The 26,231-nt window shown below is 40.9% G+C and overlaps 3 protein-coding genes across 6 annotated transcripts; all 3 read right to left on the bottom strand.

Annotated features, from left to right (window-relative positions):
- LOC8076856 (SNF2 domain-containing protein CLASSY 4) lies at positions 1,307-8,948 on the bottom strand. 3 transcript variants are annotated; one of them, XM_021447818.1, is made up of 5 exons: positions 8,043-8,948; positions 6,244-7,967; positions 4,273-4,428; positions 2,211-4,189; positions 1,307-1,772 (listed from the first exon to the last, which is right to left on the bottom strand). In XM_021447818.1, exons 1-4 carry the CDS (start codon positions 8,761-8,763, stop codon positions 2,258-2,260), a joined length of 4,533 nt encoding a protein of 1,510 aa, XP_021303493.1. In that variant the 5' UTR covers positions 8,764-8,948; the 3' UTR covers positions 1,307-1,772; positions 2,211-2,257. The 3 variants fall into 3 exon arrangements, with proteins under 3 accessions (XP_021303493.1, XP_021303494.1, XP_002439747.2); XM_021447819.1 differs by having other exon boundaries at positions 6,244-7,958; XM_002439702.2 differs by having other exon boundaries at positions 6,244-8,948.
- On the bottom strand, positions 12,411-19,917 carry LOC8076855 (cyclin-dependent kinase D-1). Of its 2 annotated transcripts, none has more exons than XM_021447786.1 (7): positions 19,537-19,917; positions 18,425-18,726; positions 18,255-18,363; positions 17,157-17,282; positions 13,563-13,798; positions 13,165-13,482; positions 12,411-13,016 (listed from the first exon to the last, which is right to left on the bottom strand). In XM_021447786.1, the coding sequence occupies exons 1-7, from the start codon at positions 19,666-19,668 to the stop codon at positions 12,989-12,991; spliced, it is 1,251 nt and encodes a 416-aa protein (XP_021303461.1). In that variant the 5' UTR covers positions 19,669-19,917; the 3' UTR covers positions 12,411-12,988. The 2 variants fall into 2 exon arrangements, with proteins under 2 accessions (XP_021303461.1, XP_002439746.1); XM_002439701.2 differs by having other exon boundaries at positions 12,411-13,021; positions 19,537-19,916.
- Positions 20,981-25,468, bottom strand: LOC8076854 (methyltransferase-like protein 13). Its single transcript, XM_002439700.2, has 8 exons — positions 25,126-25,468; positions 24,477-24,590; positions 24,328-24,396; positions 24,169-24,188; positions 24,034-24,086; positions 23,899-23,929; positions 23,737-23,818; positions 20,981-21,407 (listed from the first exon to the last, which is right to left on the bottom strand). Exons 1-8 carry the CDS (start codon positions 25,331-25,333, stop codon positions 21,202-21,204), a joined length of 783 nt encoding a protein of 260 aa, XP_002439745.2. The 5' UTR covers positions 25,334-25,468; the 3' UTR covers positions 20,981-21,201.

Genomic DNA, 26,231 nt, shown 5'->3' with positions numbered 1-26,231 from the left:
ACTATAATTTTTAGTTAATTATTTTGAATTGAAACAAGTTAAAACAAGTTGTATTTAAGTTGTTCTTCTCCCATAAAAAGTTTTGATTTTTTTAAAGTATTTTCATTTATATGATTTTTTATGAAAAAAACATTCTTTTTAACTATAATTAGCCTACCAGCCAACCAATTTCATGAAGTGATTTTAAATCATCTAAAACGTTTTTAGACAATTTGGATTCAAAACATTTTGGATCTAGATCCCTAACAAACACATCTTAAGGTTTTGTGTATAAAGAAAAAACTTGAGCTCATTTCGCTTGAATTTTCCCCAGCAGAACTCCCAAATGCATAATACTCCGTACACAAAAATTCAACATTTTCTTTGTGCCTTTTTTCCAACTCCAAAACTAGTGCAATAATGATGTTCGGCAAAAGATGATCTTCACCTGAACCTGACTGAAGCATTGGTTACCATACAAGTGGTCCAGTTCCAGGCCAGTTCCAAGATTTTTTTACAAAATATAGACTGTAGCACTTTCGTTTGTATTTGACAAATATTGTCTAATCATGGACTAACTAGGCTCAAAAGATTCATCTCGTAAATTACAGTTGAACTGCGTAATTAGTTTTTATTTTCGTTTTTATTTAATGCTCCATGCATGCGTCTAAAGATTCGATGTGACAGAGAATCTGAAAGGTTTTGTAATTTTTTTTGGGAACAAGGCCCCAGTCTTGTACGAAATCGCAGCATATTTTGATCTAAAGGATGAAAAACATGGACTGGGATAGCTTGGTTATCATATTACTCCCTCCATCTCAAATTGTAAGTCATTCCAAGAATCTTAGAGAGTCAAACTTTTCTAAGTTTAACCAAATTTATATTATAAAATAATTATTATTATAGTACTAACTAAGTATCATTAGATTCTTTCTTAATTATATTTTTATAGTATACTCACTTTACGTTACAAATCTTAGTATTTCTTTATAATTTTGGCCAAACGTGAAAATGCTTTGACTCTCCAAAATTTTTGGAATGACTTACAATTTGAGATGGAGGGAGTACGTGATTGGATGAGATGCTGAATGGTTGAACCCGAGCATAATAAATGCTCATCATCTTCTACAAACTACTGATGACCATCTTCATAATGGTACTTCTGCATTTTCAAGTTTGAAAGATTACTTGGTATAGTCCAGCTGTACAATCTTGACCCTTTAGGTAAAACACCTCGCCCTTGCAGCAAACATTATCTGACCGTGTGGGTATTTCACCAGAAAAGGCAAAGGAAAATAAAAAGGAGCGTAGTTTGACAATACAAACATAACAAGAATATTTCCTCTTCTGATACTGTTGGTAAGAAGGCAGGATGCTATTTTTCAGTATTCCTAGTATCGTGAGAGCATATGATCTTAGAGAAACTAAAATAAATAAATAAAATGCACACATGTACCAGTCTACCTCACAAGAGGACTACGGTTGGTAGTTTCATGGTGGCATGTATGACACTAAATGAAAATGGAACACCCAAAATGCCGAAAGGAGGCAGAGTCCGTGTATTCGAATTGAGGCAGTCTTTTATTTAAATAAAATTGAACCGCTGAAAAGGTATTATTATACATCACATTTGGATATAGGCCCACAACCTTGTGAACCACCAAATACATTGAGGCTCTACCACCCATTATTAACTTCTGCTTTTAGTCCTCTCCAAGATACAATTGCAGATTCATTGTGTATAGACAATAATAAAGAAAATGAAGCCTGCCGGGGGGTCCTCCTGTGCATGTCTAGGAAAACATTTGGGAAAACGCAAGTCAGTCATAGACAACACAATCTGAAACATTTATTTTGTAACAAACCATAACACTAAACCTGATAGCGTGCATAACTGCATGTGTGTATGATGGCAACATAAAGTTAGCTTGAATGCAAATGCCAAGAGAGCTCCAACTTTACAAGTAGTCAAATAGGATGACAAGCAAAATTAAAATAAAGCAGTTTAGTAGGAGAGAACAAAATTATTGCTTCATGCTATGTCCCGAAACATAAAATCAACATACAAAATAGGAGATGTCGAGATAACAATTTGGTTCACGAACACTACATATACAAGATACGGCGACAATCAGGTAGAAAACAAAATATAAGATAGTGCGTGCGATAACAGAACTAATGTGAATCTACAACATCTATAGGAAGAAGGAAGTCAGAAGTTATGAGCATACCATAGATATAGACTCAAACAATCTGGTGCTGACAATTACCAGCAACTTCACTCAGGAGTAATTTGATTGTAAGTATAGACAATGTTTGACTCGGTTGGTGGATAATGGATCTTCAAAAACATTCCTTTAAGTTGATCGTGGGAAGTCATCTCCTCCAAAACTTTATCTTCTGAAATCAACTTAGAACAGTGGTCCATTTCAGCTCTAGATAGCATGTTCCTAACATTATTGAACTCGTCTTCTGTAGAGAAGACCAACTTGGATAAGTGATCCTTTTCTGCTTGTCTGTCATACTTGTCACCTTCACCTGTTCCATAAGTTATCAAATTATATGTATATACAAATTTCTTCTGACCTATCCTAAATGCTCTGCTGATGGCTTGCCTTCCAACAGCTGGGTTCCAAACAACATCTAGAAGCACAACTCTTGAAGCACCTGTCAAGCTAATCCCTTCACAGCATGCTCTTGTAGATGCAAGTAACACCCTGGATTCATTATTTGGATTATTGAAGGCTTCAATGGAAGCCTGGCGATATCTTGGAAGAATCTTTCCATCCATTTGAAGAATTTCTTTCCCTTCTCTCCATTTGAAGAACTTGCGAAGATGCTCTTTTATCAACTCTAGAGGCTGAATATATTGGCTAAAAATCAAAACCTTCTCTCTTAATGCTTCACACAAACGAACAACTTCCATTACAAATCTTGTTTTTACCCCTTCATAGGGATTTGATCTCAATTTTCCAAGCATATGTTTATCAATAAGTGAAGCTTCCTCCTCAGACATGTTAATGGCGGTTACAAGGGAAGGGTGTGTAGAAGCTAAAGAAATGACATATTCATGTTCAAAGTTGTTACCAGAACCAATGTTTTCCACCTTTCTAATAATACTCTTTTGAAGGGGAAGAGGCTTCAGAATAATCACACTCTCTCTGAGCCCTGGAAGAGTTCGAAGAATATTACCATTATGTATATGAACAAATGGTTTCAATATTGATCTCACTTTCTCTGCATTATCATCAGTTACATTGCTAGTTAGTGAAGCCCAAACTCCTTTTTCATATTTATCAGAAAACTTATCTTTTTGCTTCTTTGAGACATAGTGCCTTCGACCCACTCTTCCTTTCGTCAAAAACATTTCACCAAACCTAGGCCTTACCAGACAAAGAATGTTGTAAAGCTCAAGAAAATTGTTCTGAAAAGGAGTTCCAGATAAAATTATACGCTTCTCAGTTTTCAATTTTCCTAGAGTCTTCCACATGATACTGCGCTCATTCCTAGGTGTGTGTCCTTCATCAAGAACAAGTAAGCCAGGGTTATCAAGAAGAATGCTTCTTACTTTGTTTTCTTCTGTGCAGCCAGGTTTTTCAGATGTCAGTTTTGTGTACAGGCCATAACTTATTCCAAGAATACCATGGCCTTTGTTCCATGAAAGCAGTTTCACTAGTCTTGTCAACTTTTCCGTCCTGTGTTCTTTCTTTATTAACTTGCATATTTCCCGGTCCTCTTTTCCAGTGTAATCAGTTGTGTTCATTATATGAAAAGGAACATCAACATTCCATTTCTTAAACTCCTCATCCCAAGCAAAGAGCATCCCACGTGGTGCAATAATCACTGGCCGGCAGTCTGGAAACACCTTCATGTATGTCTGGATAAATACAATAGCTAATCGTGTCTTTCCTGTTCCTGGAGCATGGCAGATCACACATCCACCAACAACATCAGGTTTTGCTCCATGCTTTAGCTCATCAAGCCTAATACCACCAACTAAATTTGTCCACATAAATTCAAATGCTTCACGCTGATGCTCATACATAGTACTGATGACCCCTGGAATAAGATTCCACACTGTTCCATATTGATGAAGATCTTGAGATTGTTCAATGTCACTGCCTGTTTGTTCATAAAGATCATGAAACATCAATGTATCCTTCACACCTTTGGCATTTGGCCATGCAGATTTCTCAGCAAAGCCTGAGATCTGGAAGAAAAGATGAGTTAAATGACCAGATTTAGAAGCTTGTACTGTAGAAAGGATGCCATGACTTGTGGCCATAAGCTTACCAATGATGGAAACATGAATTTGATCTCCAGGTTTACTAAGGAACAGTATTTGCATCTGATCCCTATTCGATCATCAATAATAAATTCATGCTTCCCACGAGAACAGGGTGTTACTGGGGCAAGAGAAAAATCTAGCTGATTGCCTTCTTCTTGACCCTACAATACAACATAAACTAATAAGTTCAATTTGGCCACTCTCACTAGATATAAGTGGCAAATCAAAGTATCTGCAATGTACAAACTCTTGCATTCAAGAAAATAAACATTAAAAATTGAGTAGATTATCATGGATGCATGACCTTGAAATGTTATCTAACTTTTACATGAAAACAGTAGGGGATGTCTAGTTTCTAAAAGATGAAACTATTTATGCCGCTTGCCGAATAAAGAGTAGAAATCTACCAGTGGTATCAGGTATGCAAAATACTACGCATGTTTGAGTCAATGTAATGATGCCAAGTTAGGAAATTCCATTCCCAAAGAGAACAATGAATTGAGTCATTAATGTTGGGTAAGAAAAGAATTCAGCAAATGAAACACACTGATGATGAAACTTTTAACAAAGAACAAACATCTCTGCTTCCTTTTTGTCTGAACATTCACACAGGCCATAATAAAGTTCTCTTGACCTTCAAGGCTACCTGAATCACCCCTTAAAGTTACAGTTATAAACTATTGTCTAATAACTCCTTTAAGTGAACTAGATTTCTTGACCTGCAAAAAACACTTCTAATGTTTACTAAGTAACTCTGTTCTGGCAAATGATGTTTCCTGCACAAGCTATCTGACATAGACATGCTCTGAAAAACAATTGAGCCAGATCAAACTGAAGAAAATGCAGAGAGAATGCTTTCCATGCCCTAATAGTTTTTGTGTACATTTCTAGGTTCTAGCTTCAATAGTGTTCCTGAAGAAGGATTTCTGATTCCTGTGATTTCTTTATGGACATGCCAGCAATGTGAGGTCCTTGACAAACACCAAACATATATGCATTATGAGAAAACAAGGCTATATTTTATAGGTTGAGTGTCACATGCACATATTGTTCACAGAAGTGTTGCACTATCAAAGAGAGTTTTCAAATGGTTTGTTTTTTCTCTTATTAGTTATGTTAATGATAGATGTAGATGATTGAGGCAAGTCAGTTTATAAGGGTTTATTTCAGGGTGCGTCCTCTTGGGCCTTGGGAAAGAATCTGAAAATCTTGGACTCCAGGAAAGTGTCGGTTCTTTTTGTGGTTACTTACTCATAATAGGTAATGGACCGCTGATCAGCTTGCATGATGAGTCTTCTGCACCCTGCCTGCTGTGCTCTTTGTGATCAAGCTGAGATGATCAACCACCTGCTCACCTTGTGTGTTTTTGCATGAGAATTCTGGTTTAGCTGCTGCAGCCTGCAGGTCCTCCACAGCCAGATGATGTTTTCTTTGATGAATGATGGGCAAGGGGAGAAACAAGGGTTGATGGTGAGGTCTCAGAAGGTCCATCGAAAAATAGTGAGGGCCAAAATGGGCTTAATTCTATCAGCACCCTTGGAGCATGGGCAATTTGGAAACATCAAAGACGATATGTGTTTGATGGTGCATCTCCTAAAATGGCTGGTGTTCTTCTGCTCGCTAGAGGAGTTGCATGATTGGGGTTTGACCAGAGCAAGGGGCATCTCCTACATCTTTGCCCTTGTGCCAGACGGTGAATAGTGGGAGGTTTTTTTTGTTTGTTTGATCGAGATTGTTTCTCTATTTTTCCTAGGATGTGCTTGTAATCAAATCAAACTTTTTGTGTTTGTGGCCAGTGACAAACTTTTGGCTGAGAATAGCATGATAGTGCATCTCCAGTTGGACATTGTTATTATCATAGTTCTAGTTGTAGAGTCAGTGTTCAAATAAGCCACACATTTAAAATCTGCATGTGTTTTGATCGATAAAAAGAAAATGAAAACCAGTACCACACATCTGCAAATATTTAAATGTACCTCATCATCATAATAAGTGCCGATATTCTCAGACTCTAAAGCAAAGTCAAAGTCAGCCCATAACATATCCAATCCAACATCTTGTTCTGGCCTGTCAGCTGCTTCTAGATCTTCATCTCCAAATGAAAATACCAACGGATGCATTTCTTTGAAAATGAACTGGAGCTGAGGATTCTGATCAAATGAAAAAGATTCTAAACTTTTATCGCCACTCATTTTATCTACCAAAAGCTTCAGAAGAGACTGACGCTTTAGCATGATTGCACTGCTGGATTTCTTGCCCGATTTGGACGATGTATGCTTCTTTTTCATATCAACTTTATGACTCCCATCACGTTTGAAGCCATACTTTCTGATCTGGTCAGAACCTGATGAGTTCGAATCTGAGTTCAAATCCCGCTCATACAAAGGATTTGTCTTCATCTCAAGCTTGTTCTTTTTCCTCCTCTCAAGCTGCCAAGTAAATCGTGATTGCTTTTGTTGCTCAGTAAATGTGTCATTGCCAACAGCCACAGGGTTCCAGCTGCTACCTTTCCTCAAGGAGATTGGCTGTAACGTATCAACATTTGCATCTTTATCTTCATCCTCCACCCACTCAATATCATATCTGGAGGTTTTTTTTCTCTTGAAAATATCATATCTCGAGGTATTTTTTCTCTTGAAGATATCATATCTTGAGGTATTTTTTCTCTTGAACATATCATATCTTGAGATATTTTTTCTCTCGAACATATCATATCTTGAGGTAGGAACAGTAATATTGATCATGTCATCATCAGATGTGTAAATCCCATTATTGAGTTTTCTCCTTTCAGCCTCTTCTTCCTCTTCCTCTTCCTCCTTCTCTTCGTCATCTTTATCATAAGCGTCACTACTGCCGTCGTCATTGTTGCCATCCTCATCTTCATCAAGCTCCACCTCTGTATCATCGTCATCCTCTTTCGGCTCATCAGATAATGCCTCAAAATATGTATTGTATGATAGTCTATCTCGATTTATCCCCCATGAGGATCGAGTTCTCCATGCAACACAAGATGGAATAGTTGGTAGCTTCGATTGAACTGACGCCTTCCTGGAGGGGGCACTACTCATATTTTCAAGCACCTTGATTTCCTCATCAGAGCTCATAGTTTCTAAGTGCGAGCCCCCTTTATCAGAACCTGGAGCTGCTTCACTCTTTGGTTCCACGTCCTCCTTCTTACCTGCTTCCTTTCCCACACCCAACTCTTCCTTCTCGCCCCCCTCCTCCTCACACCCCCCTCCACACAAAACAACTTTCTGGTTCACCAAGTCTTGTATTTCCATCTTAGCATGACTTTTTATTGGTTCGGATTTGCCACCTTCATCAGCATCATTCACAAAATCACTATCATGAGCATCATCCATAAAATCACTATTCTCAGCATCATCACCGGACTTGCCACCTTCATCAGCATCATTCACAAAATCACTATCGTGAGCATCATCCATAAAATCACTATTGTCAGCATCATCATCGAACTCCATCTCATCCTCTGCTTCCCAATCCGCTTCATCTGCATCAAAGTTTCTGCCATTACTGTAAGCACGGATCACATCTCCAACAAGCTGCTCCTCCAACATCTCATCATCGTAGTCATCTTCAAAGGGTGCCATCTCCTCAGCAACCACATCAGCAGTCGATGCCAGGCCACTGTTCCCTCTTGTGTCCTCATCACCAGCACCTTCCACCGCCTCTGCATCACCTGAGACCAAGTCATCATTCAAATTCACAGCACTGTTCTCCTGGTCTCCGCCATGTTCCTCGATATGATCCTCACCTTTAGCTGTCCGACGATCCCCGTTAACCAGATCAGCGCCAATGGCGACCCCGGCGCGAGGCTCCGCATTCCCGTCATCAGAAGCGTCATCGCCTCGCCCGCCGTCGTCATCACTTTCACTGACACACGGCGCCTTCGCACGTTCGCTCCGAGCGGGGGCGTCCACCTCTGTTTCCGCCCCCAACTCGATGCCTTTGCGCTTGCACGCGCGGGCCGCGCGAGCTGGCTCCGAGGCTCGTCCCGAGCGCGCGCGCCGCTTATCTCTCGACGTTGACCTCGACGCTCCAGCGCGCCGCTTATCTCTCGAGGTCGCCCTCGAGGCCGCAGCGGCCTTGCTCCCCCGACCACGGGACGCCTCCGCGGCATCTGGGGTCGTCGCTCCTCTCTTCCTCCTCTTCGTCGTCGGCGTCTCCTCCACCACGGCCGCCGCCTGCATCGCCCGCCTCCTCGATCGTGTCCGCATCGCCACCGCTCCCGCCGGCACCATCATCGGCGGCGGCGGAGGCGGAGAAGCCTCCGTGGAGCCCCCGCGCCCGCCTGCAGCGCCACCCACCGTCTTCCTGGCCCCGCCACCGCCGCCACAGTCTTCGTCTTCGTCGTCGCCCAGGTCGACGACAACGACGGGCGCCTTATCGCGGCGGCGCGCGCGGGAGGAGGACGGCGCCGCTTGGGATACGCCGCGGCGGCGGCGGCCGCGAGCGCGCGGCGCGGCGCGATCCATGCGTGGGGTGGGGGCGGCAGATTCTGCTGCTGCAACGGCGCGGCGCGGCACGGAGGAATTGAAGGGGGGTAGTTGACAGCAGGGTGGGCTTGGGAGGTTTATGGCCCTCTGGAGGGCCTATGACGGGTGGGCCCTGTAGGGGTTTGGGGAGGGAGGGATGGGGGCCATGGAGAGGCGCACGACAAGGAGAGAGAAAAGCCCGGGAAATGGCGGCCGGTGGCGGGGGCGGGTGCGGGTGCGGGGGGCGAGCCCCGAGGCGGCCGGATCGGGTGCGGCCGTGCTCTCCCCTGGGCAAAAATGTGGCTGGATTCCGAAGATGGATGGATGGTTGCATTGCATTGCCGTGGCATCAATCATGCCGGGATGCTGCTACCCCTGCAGTGGCAGTGCTTTCCTCTTTTCCGCCGCTGCGAACCCCCTGCAGTGGCAGAAGAATTTGGTACCCACGCTTTTAGGCCTTGTTTAGCCAAAAAATTATGGAAAATCGACACTGTACCACTTTCGTTTGTATTTGACAAATATTATCCAATCATAGACTAACTAGGCTCAAAAGATTTGTCTTGTCAATTTCGACCAAACTATGTAATTAGTTTTTATTTTCATCTATATTTAATACTTCATACATGTGTCTAAAGATTCGATGTGATGGAAAATCTGAAAAATTTTGCAAAATTTGTTGGAACTAAACAAGGCTATTCGATTCTGCAGCTGATTTTGGAAATAGTCAATGGAAGCATGAATGGCCGTCACTGCCCCTACTTATTCTGCCTGCGTCATTAGTGGGCGGAATTCCCGTTCGATTGGAATATTCAGTTTATCAAAATAACAGAAGTTACAAGTCTTAACCGTACCCTTCGGCGGGTGGGTGTGTGGTGGTGGGGGGAATCACTGTACAGACGGTGCATTAAATTTAATCAATTAGTGTCAAAAGTGACGGTTTCATTATTATAGGCTTACTGCAAACGTGTGTGCGCCAATTATGATCGCCTGGTGGATCTACAAGAGCATATGAAAATTGTAGAGCAGAGTGAAGGTCGCGTGCATGCAGCCTTCTTTAGTCTCAAAAAGTTTTGCAAAATGAAAGTAGTACTTTTGTTTATATTTGATAAATATTGTTCAATTATAAATTAACTAGATTTAAAAGATTTGTCTTATAAATTATAGTTAAACTATACAATTAATTATTTTTTTATTTATATTTAATGTTATATGCATATGCCGCAAGATTTGATGTGATAAAAAATCTAAAAAACTTTTGCAACATTTTCTAGAAACTAAACAAGGCCATATATTTATATTACTACCTATGGACCAAAGCCCCGTGACCCGTGCCTACTCACTTTTAAAAAGTACTACTTTTGTTCTTTTCTATAAGACACAAACGCATGTCAAGATTTAAATTTTAAAAACTTTACCCAATGATACAGTTAACAATTCATAACTATTATAATATAATAACTTAATACAATTAGATTGGTAATCTCTCTATACCCATAAAGAAAATCGTTTAGGACAATGACATGATCTTCAAAGTCTAATTTTGACTTCTTGTTTTTATAAAATATTTATCAAAAAGTGGTGTATATATAATATACAAGACAAATCTATTCATATAATTTTCACATTTTCAAACTTAACAACTTAAAAGTTATCCAATAATCATAAATTTAGACATAATAAATAAATAATATAATATACAATAAATGGATGGTAAAAATATGACAATGTCATTTTAATCAACATCTTAACATCTTATAAAAATGGAACGGAGAGAGTACGTTGAAAGAGACTGAATTCTATGGAGGAAAGATTGTGTTGGGGGTACCCTTGACCCGATGCCATTGAGATCAATGAGCACTTGGAACCTTGACAAGGCTTTCAAATCAAAGATATGGTATCATTGTTAGCGGCAGAGCGTGCGGTATAACGAAGGAGGGCAATCAAAGATATTTCATTTCATTTTGAAAACTAATATTGTCATACAAAATGAATAAAACACTCACTTTCAATAGAAAATTTCATTTTATAGTTTTATAGAAATTTAATTTCATGATTCATAGAGAGTTGTTAATTGTGTCAAGAGAGTTTCATCGTCATAAAACTCATTTCTTCTCTAATATTTTCATATTATTGAAAATTATGTGGTAGCTTATTAAATACAAATAAAACATTGATAAAACTCTCATTAAAATGGTCTAAGAAATATTAAAGATCGTCATTAAAGTTTATAAAAATAAATTCTCTATATATAAATATTAGTATATTTTCTCTTTCAATAACTTTCCAATAACTTACAAGAAGAATATATGCCACTTAAAGGCAGTTCTAACCCATAGTTTCCATAGCACAAAATGAATGTATGGGTTCACGTGCCCCATGTTGTCCTACTTAGCCTTTGTTTAGATACACCCAAAAACTCAAAACTTTACAAGATTTCCCGTCACATCGAATCTTGTGGCACATGCATGGAGCATTAAATATTAATAAAAAAGATAACTAATTGCACAGTTTACCTGTAAATAACGAGACGAATCTTTTAAGTCTAGTTACTCTATGATTGAACAATGTTTCTCAAATAAAAACGAAAGTGCTACAGTGTCAAAATCTAAAAAGTTGAAGCCATCTATCATCATAAATTTACATGCATGAACTGCACACATCTCCTTTAAAGTATCTTTTTCAGAGGTAACTTGTCTTCTAGTACCTGACTGCGACTGGTTTCCATGCATCATGCGCATGCCTCAAAATCCCTTCCGAACCCACTAGGGCGCAAAAGATCGAGCTAAGCTTGCGCCTCACTCATGAGCTTTTCCTTCTCTTCTTAGCTCGCTCGTGCAATCATCTGTGAGGCAAAAGCCCTCTTGAATCATTATTGAAAATAATACCCAAATGGTTTTAGTCCTTGCAACATTCTACTCATCTTACATTTCTGGATCCTCAGGCCTTGTTTACTTGACCAAAAACTCAATAACTTTTTAAGATTTCTCGTCACATCCAATCTCGAGGCACATACATAGAACATTAAATATAGATAAAAAATAACTAATTGTACAATTTGACTGTAATTTGCGAGACAAATCTTTTAAATCTAGTTCGTCCATGATTAGACAATAATTGTCAAATGAAAATAAAAATGCTAAGTACTCAACAACATTTCACCTCCTCAACTTGAATTTGGCGGGCTCTGCCACCAAGGTTTATCGTCTACAGGTGACGTGGCACTGTGTGCATTATACAAGTCTGTCAATTATACAAATCTTTGTTGATGAAGACTTCAGGTGATGTAGCACTGTGTGCAGCCCAATGCTGGCGTTGTTATTCTTATTAGCCTTGTTCTAAAACAATATGTCATCAAGCTTGGATAAGACCTTCAGCAAGTGGCTTGACGTGGGAGATGAAAGATATGTTAACTCACAATTTCAGAAATGTTTCAAACTTTCAATCTTATGTTTCACTACTTGTAATCATCCACGGCCATGTTGCTTGTGTGAGGGTCAAATTTGAGTCAGTGTACTGTGTTTGCCAATATTCCAAGTTGTATGCTTGATTTGGTTGCCAAGGCTATGCCACCGGCATGGCATTATCTGAGTACTGGAATTTTCCATTTCAAGAAAAAAAAAAGAAAATACACACTGTAATCGGAGGTCAGGAAATCAAAACCACTTTTTCTTTTTTTTTCCTTCATGCATTGTTTAATCATCTCACAATAAATGTCAGATAATATAAGTTGCTCTTAGTTACAATAAAAATCACTGTACCTAAGGTGTGACTGAAAATTGCTCAAAGCTCAATGTCCATACAAGAATTGAACGGAAATTGACACCACGGAGAATAGAGGACCAATAGATCAGATGCTTCAGCACAACCTTGATAAACACGTACAAACACACAATCTAACTAGAGCAAGCGCTTCTGTCCCCGCAATTCCCCATATCACTCTCCACTCATGCATCCCATAGAGCATACTGTTTTGAGCCTTCCTTACGGAATTGGTTAGCTGTAATGCCCTATGAGATTCAGGATAAATTAGAATAATCTCTCAGCTCAGTTGATTGTGTCAGAATCCCTCGGTGCAATTTTGTGGCTTCAATGCAAATCCTCTTTTCTGAGTAAATTGTGGAAATATCTCCCAAAGAATATTTTAAAAATCAACATTCCAGTAAGAAAAGAATGGTGCATGTAAACATGTTTCTTTTACTCCGCATATCCAAACTCTGGGTCCATATCAAGTTTCCGTTTTAAACGAGACTTGTCTGCGCTGCAAAACAGGAGGTTGACATGTTCAATTATTTCCCACACCATGATAGCTAAGTACACCAAATCTTATATGCATCGAGAACAGCTGCATTGTTCATATAAATAGTAGTACAAGCTTTACTCAGCAAGGCTAGTGCTGTTTACCTGTTCAATGTTGGCCTAGGTGCAGGTCGTGTGCCAAACACAGCTCCAACATCAACTGACATTGGAATTCTAGAACTTTGACTGGGCATGTCATCTGTGTGTCTCATCCCAGAAGGATGCTCGTCCACCTTATCTGCCCTGTGCATACCTTCCATCCCTTCATGCGCTGTCACCCTACGGAACTTTCTTGGCGGAGAGAGCACCACAGGGCCATCCTGCAGGTTCAGATCAGGTATCTTGTTATTCCCTTGATCTCCTTTCCGCCGTGGCCTTGGAAGCTGCGATGGTCTTGTTGGAGCAGGTAACGATGAAAAGTACCTTAAAACCAAACATAAACATTTGTCATATATACAAGCAAGAGAACAGAACAGAATTTCCAATCAGTCATATCTTTGCACCTGTGTTCTAGAGCCTGCTGAGCACTGATTCTTGCTTTTGGATCATATGTAAGCATTTTTGACAGAAGATCCAAAGCATCGTCACTGGCCATTGGAAACAATGTACGGAGTGGAGGTGCAGCAACATATTGGTATTCAACATAATCAGGAAGATAAGCCATGTCAGGCCATTGAGAAGATTTTGGGGTCCCAAGTGCTGCGAAAATCTTCCCAAGTTGATCAATGTCACTAGAACCCTGCAAAATAACTTTTGTGTGACTCAGGTGTCCCTTAATAAAGCTGCTTGAATTGTCACTACAATAATGGAATTGCCACCCACTGACTATATAATATAGTTTCCCAATCCCAACATCTAGTACATCGTACACCGTTCAACAAGAAAAACCAAATGATGGTTCTCTGTAGTGCTAACTCTACAGTTTAGTAAAAGTAACTGCTAGGCATCCTACCGATTTTTTTTTAATTCAAATAGTTCAAATCATTCAATTTAAATCTCTTGATGCAAGAATAAAAAGAAACAAAATCCTATAAACTAAACCAAGGAGTGCAACTCGATTGGTGACTGGTGAGGCATGCTTCAGGCCCATACTTGAGGTAACTGGTTCTATTCACCTCCTAAACAGAATATATATTTTTTCCATTTCCAAATGTGAGAACCATGTGAGCTAAACAAATTTGAAAAAAAAAAAGAACACCTTAAGCAGGGATCAGACCAGGACAAGGTGAGCAGAACTAACTGTAATATTATGTTGGTTTATTTAAATTCTACAGTATTATTGAATTCAAACAAAAGTGAGAAGTTTCAGCCAGTTTAAACTTTGCTAGGACCACCCAGTAAAGGTCATTACTGCCAAAAATTCGAAGAAATGAAATCACCCACACTATTTCTATGCACGAAGTCTCTCTTTTTGCATAGCATAGTGTCTAGTGGCACATGTGCAAAAAAAAAAAAGCAAAAGAACTGATACGCCAATGTGTTCCAGGAAATGAAGCCATTGCTAAGAACAAGTATCCTTAATCCAAGTCAAGTGGTAGCTTAACTCAAAATTTACAATATTTTTACTTACTAGAAATACGTCCACTGAAAATGTTACATATTAAAAAAAGGCTAATATATGGAGACAGATAAATCTAAGAAAAAAATCAAACTGCTGCAATTTTGCACCTAAAATCAGCATAAAGTGACAAGTTCACATGAACGGTGCAAAAAGATTACTTCCCGCATACGGATGAAGATTTTTTTTTTCATCCCAAATCATATCAACTTACAATTTACGAAAGAAATTGAACACCCTAATATAAACTAAAATAAACAACTTATGAACTTGGACACAAACTATAAACCCATAAAAGGACATGGGTTACCTACACCACCTGTGGAGATACACACATATTTGTAAGTTTTTACTTGTATACAGTTCAAGAGATTCTGTAAAAATCATTACAACATGCTGAAACAGGTATATCTCCCAGAAGAACGCATAGACATGTTTTCATAAGAGAACGAGATAATATTTGTTTGCACAAAAGATAAACATATGTATCTTTATTTTTAAATGCACAAATAGATATCTGCAAAATCTTCTTGTAGATATATACAGATCATTTGAGAATTCTTTGAACTGTATACAAGACCCGTGTCTCCCTCCCAGCGTCGCTCACTTCGAGGCAACACGGGCAGAAGCAGCGCCGCCGCCGCTAACCCCCTCCCATCCCCACCCCTCTCCTCTTTGCAGCCGCCCGAACACGTGGCTGGGAGGCCTCTTCTCTCCCTCATGTGAGCTTTTTCCCGTAGGTGGCACAGGGTTTGGACATTTCTACAGGCTACAGGCTACAGCTGGGTTAACAACATCATTGCCCATTTCTTCTCAATGACAGATTGAGTCCACGAAATTTAAACTATATGCAGAATGATAACCAGTAAGGAAGTAAAAACTTGATATTCAACGGTAGAATTCCTGAAGAATTTTCGCTAACTAAAAACAACACTTCAACTGCTTTTCTTTTCTTTTTTCTTAGGCCTTGTTTAGTTCGTGAAAAGAAAAGTTTTGGGATACTGTAGCACATTTGTAACTATAGCAATTAGTGTCCAATCATGGACTAATTAGGCTTAAAAGACGTCTCACAAAATACATGCAAACTGTGCAATTAGTTAATTTTTTTAATCTATAGTTAATGCCCCATGCATGTGTCCAAACATTCGATGTGATGGGACGGGAAGTTTTTGGGTGGAAACTAAACAGGGCCTTAAACAAGTTAGGTAGTTTACTCTTACATGATGCTGTCCAAAGGAACTCTGCAAGCATGCACAACCAAGTACAAGAATGAGAACAAGAAAACACAGAGCAATAAAACAACTCCCAAGTAATTTATGTGGTATTAGGCTACAGCTCTATGCCAACAAAAACAGAATGCATTAGTTCTCCATAAAAGAGTTTGCAAGCTCTAGCAGATAAACTACATGGCACGGACACTAAGGCCTCCCATCACATGGCAATAATTCACCTTCCAGACAACATGGAAAATGCAAATACAACGAAGAAAAAGGTCCCCAGTAAGAACCTTGATAAATCTTGCAATGGCCCTTCATGTACGCCCTTTCAAGTAACATATTTGGTTCAACTCAAATGCTAATAGGGAAGAAACAAGAAAGTACTGATAGAGATTTTCAAGAAAGCACAATCCATGAAGAATTTGCTTTTAGCTTCTGATGGTTAACAGTGGCCAGGGATAGAAATGCATGGGAATCAGTAATCCACATGCCAGAACCAATACTAGGCTACTGGTCTACTCTTATTACTATTGCTAGGAACTCTTTTCCCTTCCACTCTACATTTTTTGTCTCTCATGTTGAGTTTCACCTCTAGACTACCCCAACTTGCTTGGGAATACAAGGCCTTGTTATGTTGTTCAAATATCTAAAGATAATAAAGGGAAGTAGAATTTTATGTTAGAGTTTAGCCTAGTGCAGGCCTTCTTTTGAACCCAGTTAAAACAAATCATATCAGTCATTCACCAGCTGAAACAACCCTTTCACTAGGTCCTACTGTCCTAGTGGTGCTCAAAATGTCGAACCAAAATATTATTATGGAAGTTTGTAGAGAATTGTGTCCCAAACATGATGTATGTAGATAATGAGTAGGCAAAATTAGATTCAGATTTAATACACATGAAGTATGGGTTGCTAAAATTTGTTTCTGTTGGCACGTCTAGTCAAAAAAAAAAGCTAGGAATTAGTGGCTGGGTGAAATGAAAATCCCACTTTACACAACCTGTGGTCAGAGTTTTGATCATCACAGAGGCAACTACAGTGGTCTAGTAATTTAATTATTTAGAAGTTCAAAAGCAGGCTTGTTGCAGCATCAGTCCTTTCACCTAACTAAGAACAGACAGTTTTCCATATCAAAAATAGTCTGGACCTGCTGCAAAAATGACAGCTGATGTACAAATCTAGTTAACAGTTAAAACATGTAGTTAGTGCCTCATCAATGAACAGAAACTTAGCCATAGACATTAACTTCTCAGCATACAAACATTTCTTTGTCTTAAATGGAGCAGAGTGAATTCCATTGAAAAAATTAAGAGGTTCTTAACCTGGAGAAAGGCTCTGCGAGTAAGCAGTTCAGCAAAAATACATCCAGCAGCCCAAATATCCACCCCAGATCCATACTGCTTCGAGCCAAATAATAATTCTGGTGCCCGGTACCAACGAGCAAAGACCTACATGTAAAAATAGTTAAAGTCACGTGCCTGCCACTACCAGGGAAAAATAAATCTAGTCTAGTTAATAAAGGAAAACGCTAAATAACTGCTCAACACAGAGAACTAGAGCTGGCCTTTGACTGCATAAAATAGTCTAAAGGAACTGTGATTAGCAGAACTTCCAGGTCTGTAATGCTGAGATGAAAACCAGAGATGGTAATTATGTATGAAAAATGACGTTAAATAACTGCTCAACGCAGAGAACTAGAGCGGGCCTTTGACTGCATAAAATATTCTAAATAGGAACTGTGATTAGCAGAACTTCCAGAACTCTGATTAGCAGAACTTCATAAATGAATAATACATTAGCACCTTCCCTGATCAGAAAAGTTGACTAGCTGGAAGCAACTTCCCAAATAAATAAAAATATCAGCATTTTTTCTAGCTGTGTCATGCAAGGAAACAGCAATCTAAAAGCTTGTATATGAAGTAGGATGTCTACTGGGATATCCTGAAAATACACTAAGTCTTCCTCACGTATATGTATTTTCTTCCATACAAGATTAAGCATTTTTCACTATTTAACAAAGTCAGCAGTTGCAAAGATTCTTTGGTGGCTTAAGACACTGCATCGTTTGTATAAGCAGACAATTTCTAGCGAAAGGGCTATAATAAAGCTCCAAAATAGATTACACTAAACAAAGTACAAAAAGAACTAAAAAAATTACTAACTGACACAGTTCCAATGATTACTGTTCTTGCAAGGAAATTGCAAAGCGTCAACAAATTTTGGCATGCATATGTCATGGTTTTCTTTGGTAAAAGGAAAATTAAAACCATTTATCTAAATGTCCAGATGACTAGAATACACTGCGTCAAAATATAATGATGTGCAAGAAGGTGCTCTAAGTGAACCTTGCTTCTGCAGCCAGCTTCTAAGTTCAGGGAACAATTAACTAAGTGCATATATACATAAGTCTATAAAAACACCTGATGAGTGAAGTTCCTTCCTGGACTCCCAAACATACGAGCCAGACCGAAGTCAGCAAGCTTGAGCTGCCCATCGGCACCAATGAGTAAATTATTTGGTTTCATATCCCTGCAACACAGCTTATCAAATGATGTTTTCATTAGAAGAGGATTAGCAAGATAGTAGGTACCTGTGTAGCACCCATTTCTTATGGCAGAACGCTAGACCTTTTAACATCATCTGGACATATGATTTTGTGTCAGCTGGAGATAGTATTATGTTCTTATCTTTTATGAGAGCTTCCAGATCAGTCTCCATGAACTCAAATACAAGGTGCAAATTTTCCTTGTAAGGGAAACAATCAATCAGCTCTATAATATTAGGATCTTTCAGCTCCTTAAGTAGTTTAATTTCCCTCAATGCGGTGAAGTTAACACCTTCCTTCTTGTCCTTCCCTATCCGGATTCTCTTTACTGCGACTGTATTTCCAGTCTGAAAAGGAACGGCATCCAGCAACTCATGAACAAAACAGGTCAATCAGAATGAAAAATTACTACTCCCTCCGTTCCAAATGATAAGTCATTTTAGCTTTTCTAGGTACATTGTTTTTATTACATATCTAGACATTAGACCAAAGACCTTACGTACATACGTATCTAGACATAGTGTATATCTAAGTGCATAGCAAAAGATATGTGTCTACAAAGGCCAGAACATCTTATAATTTGGAATGGAGGGAGTACAAAATATGACTGAGCATTAAGAACAGCTGAAAGACTAAACTGTGGTGATGCTATCACAGCCACATATCCTTCACTGAGAAAAGAATAAACGGTGATAACACCACTTAAGATTTAAGACCAGTGAGAACACACCCTACATCTGCTGTCACCCTGGCACACCTGGAACAATACACAAGTCCACCAAAAAATCAATCCCGGTATCTAACAGAACACGAGAACTACAGCTGAACCTTTCACATCTTAGTGTCTACACTGACAGTTCAATCAACGAACAGCTAAACAAAGCAACACAAAATCACCAATTTTATTCTCAATCAGAGCGAATCGCAGTGGAACTACCCGAGTCCGAGTCAACCCAGAGCGAAGCCACTCAATGACGCCAATTCACGAGCTACGCCGTGCAAAACCCTCTAACCCCTAAAGCTAAATCCCGCGACCACCCTTGGCCACGCTCGAAGCCGCACGGATCAGACTAGCCAAGCTCTAATTCTCGACTTGGTGGCCGCCCGCAGATCAGAAAGGGAGGGTTTAGGAGATTGGTGCGGGAGAGAGGTGGGACCTTGGTGTCGATGGCCTTGAAGACGACTCCGTACGTGCCCTCGCCGAGGACCTCGCCCTTCTGGTAGCGATCCGCCAGGAGCTTCCCTCCTGAATCGTCGTCCCCGCTGCCGCTGTTGCCGGCGCTCGCCATGGGGGGCGGGTCCCCAAGCACCTCCGCCTCACACCGGGAGGGCGGCGGCGCGTCCGAGTTGGGCGGCGCCCGCTGGGCCCAGCGGGTCCGGAGGCGACGGCGCGGGAGAAGGGAGGGAGCGCACGCCTGGGCGAGGCGAGGCGAGGCGACGCGGGTCGGGTGCGGCGGGCGGCGCGAGCTGTGGTCCGGACTCTCGGCAGCCGCAGCACTGGCGTTCGGCGTTCGGCACCGGGGATGAATTGATTTTGGTTTACGTTCACTTTATTGATTCCGGCTCTCTAGGTCTGATTTTTTTTTTCTTTTTCCCGTTTTTTTACGAGTAGCTTCGACCGTTCGACGGACGTCTGCGCAGTGTGAGGTGGCTGCGTTCCGTTCCGTTGCCCGTTGGGACCGGTTCTTCGCGCAACCTGCTCCCTGACCGTTGGGACCCATTTGATGCTAAACCGAAAATAGAGACAAAAGGACAATGTATTTTTTTTTATGGATTGTTCGTCTTTATTATTATTTTTATTTATAATGAAATGGGTCAATAATTGGTCGAAGGATTCCATGAGATATAGGTTTTTTGGGTTTAAATAAGAAATTATCATATTTCAAATGAGGTGATACATCATGTGTTCATTGTGTGATTTTAGGCCTTGTTCAGCCTAAAATTTTCCAAGATTCCCCATCACATCGAATCTTACGGCACATGCATGGAGCATTAAATATAGATGAAAATAAAAACTAATTACACAGTTTGTCTGTAAACCATGAGATGAATCTTTTGAGTCTAGTTACTCCATAATTGGACAATATTTATCAAATGAAAACAAAAATGCTACAGTACTCCGAACCAAAAGTTTTTGCGCCTAGTTTTTGTTTGTTTCGTGGGTTTGGATGAATAACACATCTTTCGATTGACATTTGTGGATATAAAATTCCACGTGGGTTGTGTCCTCCGCGCTGGATATATGGAGCTCTGAAACTACTCGGATGCAAGGTCAAAATTTAAAAACCGACCAACTGAGCTCATCATACGCACACCATGTGCCAAATCATGGGATGGCACAAAGAAGTGAGAGTAATAAACAACTTGGGCAGATAGAAGCACAATCTTCCAAATTCTAAGAACAGGCACTAACAGTAGCAAAGTGTTTGGTTTAAGGAATCATTCCATCCAAAATAAGGTGATACATCATGATTTCAATTCTCAAATTTGATGAGATAATGAGATTTATAAGACTGGTACTTATAGTTAGTTTATGAGGAATGAGGTGATGATGGATCAACACTTTTCATTCTACGACCAAACAAAACAGCAAGCAAGAAATGAAAATATGATAAATAACTCATTTCTCAAACAAAACACCCTAACTGATCGCTCTCGTGCAAGCGGAAGGGTGTAATGTATTATTCATACGAAGGGTAACACAGGACACAAAATCACAAGCTCCGACTACGCCAATACAGCAACGAACTCCCCCAGCAGTAAACAAAAAATCAAAAATTCAAGATGGGAATGAATTAATTTAAATTAAAGATGGGAATGAATTAATTTGAATTTGCTGTTTCCCCTGGATCAGTATCTCTGCAATTAGCCCCTTTCTCTGCCAACTTGTGACAGACATAAATGAAATGCGACTCTGGATCTTTGAGAACATAGTCAGGTGGTAGTTGCCCATCGTCTGTGAGTGTAACTTCCTCCATGATAGGCTGTGGAGCACCTTCACTCATTCTCAGTAGGTATCCAGGTGTGGCTGTGAACAAAAAGAATAGATCTGATGTCAGGTCTGTACAAGTACAGCATTAAGGTATCCATTTGCTTTTGCTATAATTTTTTTCATTCAATATTGTTTGTTGCAATAAGAAGTGTTTTCATTATTCAAAGAATCTTTTGAAAATTTCAAATGCTTTTTGGGTCTGATTGGTTGCTTGCATAACCCCTTATCCAAACCTTGTAGTGCAATTCATCCCTGTTTGGTGCAACTCTTGTAGAGCCCTTACTCGAGCTCTAAAACAAAAATTAAGGGTCATAACCAAAAAACCGAGCTCTAGTAGACCCCCTACTAGGAACCCCCCCCCCCACACACACACACAAATTTGAGAGGCCCCTTAAATCACCCTCCCACCCCTCATTCCCAGAGACCCTACTCTAAGCCCTCAAATGGCAGTTGTGCTCGTCACCCCCCCCCCCCCAATGCGGAATTGCAGCCGCGCCTTCCACATCCAACCTGCGCCGCCACCGCCCTTTTCTCAAGCTCTTCTACACTGGCAAACTCTCTCCTAGCGGCGACCTCCAGCACGGCTCTTTGGCGAGGGATCTTGTCCGACACATGTCGGCCTGACGTAGCTCCCCTGCCAAGAGAACTTGGCCCAGTGTCCCTTCCCCGGCGGGGGATACGCCTCAATGTGGCTCCTCCCTTTTCTCGTCCTTGCCCGACGTAGCTCCCCAGTGAGGGACCTCCGCGGTTCTCGGCAAGTGTCATGTGGAGCCACACGTATACACGTCAGTGACAGGCCCGTGACCTCATGAGGGCCTCGGCACGGCCTGCAGCGGCAGACGCGGGCGCATCCATCCCACGCGAGGGGGAACCGGCCGAGGATAGGGGCTAGATTGATAGCCCCTAATTTTAGGAGAGTTATTTCCAATTAGTTATTTCCAAATTATTAGTTTCCTAGTTTGTTAGGCCAATGGCCTATTTATTCTGTATCCCGTGAGACATTGAGATTAAGCAAGAATTGTTATTCTCCAACCTCCTCTCTTCCTAAAACCTAAGCCTGTGGCTGAGGGGCAAAACCTCGCCGGAGAAGACGGATCGCGGCTACGAATTACGTAGCCGAGGTCTAGCTACCGTAGGGTTCAACGCCCTTGACAGCAAGGGACCTCGACGCTCGACACACCTCCACAAGGAACCTCCACCCTCGTCGGCCTGGCACGGGCTGTTTTCCTAAACGCTAAACACTAAACAGTCGGTCACCTTCAGTTTAGCCATTATTCAGGCTAAACAGTCCATTAAACGGGCTAAACGACCAATTAAACGGGCTAAATAGATGATTAAACGAAACGGCTTACCACTGTGTAACGTTTACACGGCGTTTTTAAATAGTCTAAACGGTCGTTTAGGTGAACAATGGGCACGGGTGCCCGGTTCCCTTTGCAATGACTCTTCCACTGGCATAATCTCTCTGTGTTGCCCATAGAGAATGAGGAGTGGATGACGCTGGATATGGGACAAAATGAGAAGTGGGTCTAGTGGAATAGATTTGAGGGCTTGGATTCAAGGGGTGTTGTTGGAGTAGATGTAAAAAAATAGGCCTTCAAAAATAGGAAGTGGCTCAAATCAAAAGTAGAGGCCCTAATTTGAGGGCTCCTACTAGAATTGCTCTTACATGCACAAATCCATATGCAAGCTATCATGTTCTCAAACCAAACCCAACTTGCATCCCACAATTTGGCCAAATCCTACGTATCTATCTATGCACCCTCCTTCCCGCGCCGCTCTCTCTTCTCAAAATCCCAAACAAAAGGTGCTAAGTTGGAATCCCATTCTAAGGATTCTTGTGGTTTCGGGGAATTCAGTTATAGGAGAACCAGGAACGGAGAGCTCTCCCCCTTTTACGCATGACTTTTTGATCTTAACTTAAGAATGTTGGTTTTAAGAACGAGTGATTGCCCTTCTCCAACCCTTACTGCCCAACCGGAGAGCAGACAGCTAATGTGTTCCACTTATTGAACAGGATCTATAGTCAGTCCATGACCCCTAGACGCCAAAGGCGTGCATGGAACCTAACACATATAACACTTTACATCCTCCTTTTCAGACGAACCAAACAACAGCTAATTGTGTATCCTTATGCAGATAAGTTGCATAACTAATACAGTGCATTAATAATACGTGGAGTCAATCAGACCCTTTGAGTTTTACGGATATGAATAGAAGCGAATGAAAAGAATATTCACTTTTATCATTTAGTGTCCTAAAAAATAAGGATCCCATGCTACTAGTCATAACAGAGGGCAGGTAATAAGAAACAACAGACTAGGTTCAGAGTGCTCTGGCAGAAGGGAGAGTGTTTCAAACTTACGCATGATGTAGAGTGCAATACTCCAGCTGCATCCGGACTGGTTCAAAAGTGGGACTCGTTCCTTAGGAGCACCATATGTTATCTGCCAAAGACAATCTCTCTTCATATAATAATCGCATTAGGATTCAGGAATAGAGTGGCTTTTGAACTCAGATGATGTACCAACAGGTAGACCCCATGAGGCATCAGAAGCCTGCACAAATATATACAGTATACATAAGTTCAGGAAAACTGATGCATCAGCTAGTCTAGATTATTTGATAAGCAAAGAGTGAAGAAAACTTTTATGTCTTAAACCTTGCCACTTCTGCTAGCATTTTGGAAGCACCATGAGGAGCATCATCAGCACACTGGAAAATTATAGCAATACCGATCTCAACACATGCCTAACCAGAAAGCTGATATGTAGTTCACTTGGTAGATAGTGCTTACCATCATAGCATCCATGGTTCCTAAAGAGAAAGGTTGAACAAACTAACCCATAAATGAAGTAGCACAAAATGGATCGATTTGTATGATATTCGTAAAAAAAGAGTAATGAAACAATTTCAGTTTAATGGCTTTAGAGTAAACGTGATGCCAATAATTTACCTTTATCAAGGACACAATCAAATGATTCATCACCAAAGAAACCCATGTCCCTAATATCCATCTGCATATCTTAAAGCATAAGAAAACCAAGTCAATAGACTAACATAGAGGCCTCAAGTTATGTAGATGAAACTATCAGCAAACACTACATGTTAGCTGTGTGATCTCCTTGTGTTTCTCTCTCATCTGCTCGATGACCACAGATGAAATGTCTATGTTTACAATGTCCTCATAACCATCCTTCGCCATATCCTCTGACAAAACTGACAAAATCAACATAAGAACAATATCAGGTAGCATCACGAAGTTGATTGTCAGTGCACGTACCAAAATAATAATCTTCGGCAGCCAAATTACAAGATAACTTCAGTGTCCTCGAGATTTTATGCCCACATTGCTTACCATAGCTAGCTCACAGGAATGCAGGACAGAGCCAGCCAACATGAATTAATAAATAAAATTTATGGAAGAAGAGGTGTCAAGGGAGCACTGAGCATAGGCATACACAATTGGAATACCACAACGGATGCTAACATACGCTCTGAGCTGACTACAAATAAGCATTTAAATTAACTGGTGAATCTAAAATGTCTATGGCTGTCAATTTGAAACGCAACTCAAATTAGTTCGATCTCAGAGCAGCTGGATATTTCGGGCCCCGTGTGGGGAACTGCAAATCTGCAACACCAAGCTGCATGCTCTAGCTAGCATAGCAAAGCCGTGAAGCACGGGAAACGTAGTAGCTACAGTATGCAAATAACAGCAGCTTGTAAGTAGTGTGACTGAAGGGAGACGTACGGGAGTTGCCGCAGCCGAGCATGAGGACGCGGGAGGAGGTCGGCACGCGGGCGCGGAGGAGCGACCGCAGCGCCGGGTACGTCTGGTACCAGTCGAAGAACCCACAGCCGGCGGCGGCGGCGGCGGAAGCTGGGGAGCCGGAGGAGTAACGGGCGTCCCAGTATGCGGCGGCGCCGTAGTCGTTGCTCTTGCACTCGCCTACCCCCATCCTACCCGCGGTGCTGCTAGCTCCCCTTCCTTCCTTCCTTCCTTCCTTCCCTGCTGGCTCACGAAGAGAAGGGGGAGGATTCTGATCTGCGCGCTTTGAGGCGGCTTGGGCTGCAGCAGCCTCGAAGCGAGATGTTCTTCGGACAGGCAGCGGGACTGCGGGAGGCGTGTACTAGTTTTTTTTCTGAACAGCGTGATTGGCTGCTCGTATGATCTCGGTCTGTTCACCACGCTCGTATGACCATTGACCATCGCAGTCCTATTCCTATAGGCTACAGTACGCCTTTTGGTTGATGTGAATGTTGCCAAGTCAGAATTCAAACAAATTATATCATTTTGGGCAGCAAACTATAGTGAGTAACGATGATTACAAACTAAACACAGAACCATAATAATTGAACTTAATCCAAGGTGCCTCATAGCAAGGTGTTTGGTGCACAATTTCTTCAACGTTACATTCCTATACACCTTTCTTTGGTCAACCATCTTGTATTTTTTGCAAATTTAGGTCTGCTTCTAAATGTAATTGGCTAGAGGCTAAAATTAGAGTCAATCCATCCAAATCCCTCGAATCAATAAATCTTATTAATAGTCTAAATTAAAGTACCTAACTAAATAAAATGATATTTGCTTAGTTTCACAAGTAAAGTATAGTCAACTCTTAGTTCTAAGGGCATCCGCAACCGTAATAGACAATATAATGTTATATAGCCTGCGTGGTAGCTTCATCAACCGAAAAGTGGCCCAAAAGATAAGAGCAAGGTTAATAGTTGAGCCAAGGTCTTGGCTATTAGATAAGACATGTAAGGAATGTGTAGCTGTTGTATAATAACAGACTTTAACTTGGCTCATCCCTTCTATATGTTTTTTTTCTCATGGTCTCCACTTTCTTTTGTGTA

The sequence above is a fragment of the Sorghum bicolor genome, chromosome 9 (genome assembly GCF_000003195.3).
Source record: "Sorghum bicolor cultivar BTx623 chromosome 9, Sorghum_bicolor_NCBIv3, whole genome shotgun sequence".
Taxonomy (NCBI): Eukaryota; Viridiplantae; Streptophyta; class Magnoliopsida; order Poales; family Poaceae; genus Sorghum; species Sorghum bicolor.
Note: the sequence above shows the minus strand (reverse complement) of the source record. Positions and strands in the feature narration are given on the sequence as shown.